Here is a 4,156-nt window from a genome sequence, read left to right as displayed (position 1 = left end):
ACTCTTAGTTATTTTCTGAAATCAGAGAAATGTCCTTAAATTCTACAAATGTCAGAAAATTCTGGAAATGTCCTAAAACCTTCGAAGCACCACAAAATCCTAAAAAACGTCCTACTCACTCACAAAAATTGAAGGTACTTTTACTCTAGTATTTCCATTTTATTTGGCTGTAGAGCCTTCAGATTAACAGACACTCACTCAGACTCACAGTTTTCAGTTTCACTCAATATATTTCAAACAAAAAAATTTAAATTAAAATAAAATCTAATTTTCCAGCCTCATGGTGGCGCTACAGGAAAAGGTCATCAGCAACAGAAATCCTCCTCTGGGTTCGTCGTGGTAATCTGGTTGTAAAATGTTGTAGATATTAGTATTTTGTATTTTTTTAATTTAAATTATTGATTTTTTTTTTATTTAATCATATATGTGAAGATATTTTTATGTGTGTTTGTGAACGCACAAGTGCCAAACATTTTCAGGTGATGTTTCCTTTCTGGTAAAATGAGCATCACTGAATGAGTTTATTTTTTGTGTAACTGCTCAGAGACGCTGGTTTATTATCATTCAGTTTTTAAACATTTTTTTGTTTAATAAATAAATGACATGGAGTCTGAAGGTGTGAGTTTCAAAACACAAAAGACAGCAGCTCAAAAAGTTTCCCAGGAAATGTATTTTTGTCGTGTTATGATACAAAGCTCGTATTAAAATAATCAAATACAGTTATTCTGTGTTCAAAGAGGCAGCAGCTTTACAGAAGGTCACTTGATTCAGAGCAGAAATCAAACTCACAAACATGTTTTGGATCGCTGAGAGTTCGAGTTTGTGCCACAAAATTATTTTTATTTTATTTTATTAAGATTTTCTGCCTTAAAAAACAAGACGTGGACGACAGTGAGACATCAAACCAAAGCGGCGATCACGTCTCATCGGCAGGGCTCACCTTGCATTTTCATGGAATACATTTAAAAACTTTTCATAACTTTTCAAAGACCCATAGTATATATTTTTTAGTTGTCCCACTTACCCGATATTTTTCAAACATTTCAGATTCAAACAGAATTTCAGCTAAAGGGCAAACACGAAGAAAGAGAGAGAGACGGAGAGAAAATGAAGAAACGTACGTGACAGGAAACAAAATATTTTTGCTGATTGAAGCAAATTTGAAGCGTCAGAAAATAAATTTCTGTTAGATTTCTGTGAGCCGAAGAAAAATAACGAATCAGTTTTAGGTAACAACATGAAAAGTCTGCTGCTATAACAAGATGTTTTTATCATATTTTCATGTTTTAACAGGATGGCCTTTTTTCATCTTTTAACAAGATATTCTTAGATTGACACAAGAAACTTTTTTTAAAAAAAAACTAAACAGTTTCTTGCTATAATAAAATATTTTTCACGTTTACAAGATACTTTCATGTTGCAACAAGAAATTTTTCTTGTAAATATAGAAGAAAACTTTATATTGTTACAACAACAAAAAAAAGTTTTCTGTTAAAACAAGATATTTTCATGTTTTCTTGTTCAAACAAAAGAAAAATGTTTTGTTATGACAAGATGTTTTATCACAATTTTACGATACTATCATTTAAAAATAAGTTTTTCTTATTAAAAAAGTTTGTTTTGCTATAAAAATATTTCTCATTTTTCCAAGATACTTTCTTGTTATATCTAAACGTTTTTCCTTGTTTAAAAAAACAAACTTTTCTTGTTATAACAACAAAAAAGTGTTTGTTATAACAAGATGTTTTATCACAATTTTACATGATACTTTCATTTAAAAATAAACTTTTCTCGACAAAAAAGATATTTTCTCATTTTTCCGATACTTTCATGTTATATCGAAACACTTTTCCTTGTTTCAAAAAAAGAAACAGAAAACTTTTCTTGTTATAACAACAAACCAGTTTTCAATTGAAATAATTCATATTATAACTTGAGAATACCTGCAAAAAATATGAAAAATATTTTTATAATAAAAACTTCTTGGTATAGCAAGAAAGGTTTGGCATGACATGAAAACATCTGGTAAAAACATGGAAAACATCTCGTAACCAGAAAAGTTTCTCATTGTAACATGAAATCGTGATAACAAGAAAACATTTTGTAAACACGTGAAAAATATTTGTAATAATAAGAAACTTGTCACGTGATTATCTGACACTGATGAGTCTTTTTCTGTCGGGCCTGGAAATGCAAAAACTATCATTTCATTTCACTCAACAAAATTCCATGACTTTTCCCAAATGTTCAATGATTTTACTAATTCTATGACTTTTCCCGGTTTTCCATGAGCGCGGGAGCCTGTAGTGTAAATGTCTCTGTGGGGCAGAGTGAGACCTCTCAGCTGTTAAACTGCATCCATTTAAAAACGCATCACCGAAGACAGGAGGGAATAAATAAGAAGAATCAAAAATCACATCATCACAGTTTCGTCCGGAGAAAAACTTTCACCGCTTTTTAAAAGAAGACGTCATCGCCTGCGTCACATAAAATACAAAACACCCAATAAAAGCCTTTTTATCGCTCAAAATTAAGTTAAATTAAGTTATAAAAGATTAAGTTACGATAAAAGCTGCGCCCCCTGCTGTGGGTTAAGGCCTGAGGTGTGAGGTCTGACCGGGACGGTTCAGTCCAGCGGGCTCTGGAAGATGAGTCTGACGGCGCCGGACTCTCCGCTCAGCGGCTGGATGCAGAACGGGCAGGCGGCGTGGAAGGCGTGCGTGCCGTGCGGCAGCGGGATCTGACTCCAGTACGCCGTCGTCTCCTCCGAGCAGACGTGACCGCAGGGGACGAAGGCGTGGGTGGGGGGCTCCGCGTCCACGTAGAAGCCCGCCTCGCAGCCCAGCCACAGCGGCTTGTAGGGGCCCCGCGCCCGGCACATGGGGCACTCTCGCTCCGGACACTCGGCCTCCACCTCGGGGTCGCGGCGGCTCCCCCAGCCGTGGTAGCCGTGCACGTGGCCGCAGCGCAGGTAGGCCCAGGGCTGCTTGTCGTCCAGGACGTCTTTGCGGCGGAGGCTGGGGAAGGCCAGCGTGTTGAAGCCCACGGGGCACTGCGGCCGGCCGGCGTTCAGCTCCTGCCGCAGCGCCTCCAGGTGTTTGACGGTGGGCGTGTGCGCGAGGCCCTCCGCCGTCCGCCACAGCAGGGTGGCGCCGCACAGGTCGATGAGAGAGCCGTCCACCAGCTCGTTAGACTCCGACTCCACCTGAGGGACAGAGGGGACAAGAAGACACGACCGAGGGACTGGTTATTTTTTAAATTAAAAAAAAAAAATTCTTCTTCTTCTTCTTCTTATTATTATTATTATTATTATTTCCCCCCGTCTTAATTTATTCATTTATTTTCATAATAACTTTTCAGTTTGGGAGTGTTTTTTTTATTTTATGTTTTGAGTGTTTTTTCTATTGTTTTCATTATTATTTGGGTTTTGAATGTTTTTCTCCTTTTTTAACAATTTAAATCTTGTCCTTTTTAGAATAATTTTGAGGTTTGTTGTTTTTTTTCTCTAAAAGAATTTGTGTTGTTTCGCTTTTTTTTCTTTAAATGTTTTGGGTGATTTTTGAGGAGTATGTGCTTTCCATACTCACAGGACCATGAGTTTGGAGGGCACGTTTTCTTTTCTACTTCTCTATTTGCAAATTCCAAAAGTTTTTTCGTGATCTCTGAATAAAATTTTAAAAATTATTGTAGCATCTAGGGCTGGGCGATAAAACCGTAACAATATCAATTGCGATATAACTTTTCCTCCATTTAAATATGACATGTAGTCATAAAAAGTCAATAGAACGCATTCCAGCCATGTCCGCTCCGCTCTCGTCCTCTGCCAGTGTCTCTGAATGTCCACTCCGTCCTCATTGTCCTTCAGGTGATCTCAGTCTCTTCTAGGACACCAAAATGTCTCGATCCGGTCCTAAATCTGTCATTTACATTTGACAATTCAAGTTGACAGAAGACGATAATTTGCCCAGATTTTTGTCTGAAATGTCATTTTTTAAATTCATCTGTGCTCTCCACATCTCAGCCTTTCAGACCCTCAGCTGATGAAAAACAAACAAAAAGAAGTTATCGGTATCTTATCGGCCACGAGAAGCTGGAAGTTATCGGTTATCTGTTGAAATAATCACTATCGTGATCACTGGTTATGATATCTTCATAT

At 37.4% G+C, this 4,156-nt stretch overlaps 1 protein-coding gene across 1 annotated transcript; it reads right to left on the bottom strand.

Moving 5' to 3' along the window:
* Positions 1 to 1,955: 1,955 nt before the first annotated feature.
* LOC121964708 (E3 ubiquitin-protein ligase pellino homolog 1-like) lies at positions 1,956 to 3,243 on the bottom strand (the record flags this gene model as incomplete). Its single annotated transcript, XM_042514906.1, has 1 exon — positions 1,956 to 3,243. A coding segment is annotated over one exon (617 nt), but the record flags the coding sequence as incomplete, so codon positions are not given.
* Between the last annotated feature and the right edge of the window lie 913 nt (positions 3,244 to 4,156).

This window comes from Plectropomus leopardus, unplaced genomic scaffold, assembly GCF_008729295.1.
Source record: "Plectropomus leopardus isolate mb unplaced genomic scaffold, YSFRI_Pleo_2.0 unplaced_scaffold1685, whole genome shotgun sequence".
Lineage (NCBI taxonomy): Eukaryota > Metazoa > Chordata > Actinopteri > Perciformes > Serranidae > Plectropomus > Plectropomus leopardus.
The sequence above is the reverse complement of the archived record's forward strand: the minus strand, read 5'-3'. Positions and strand labels throughout refer to the sequence as shown.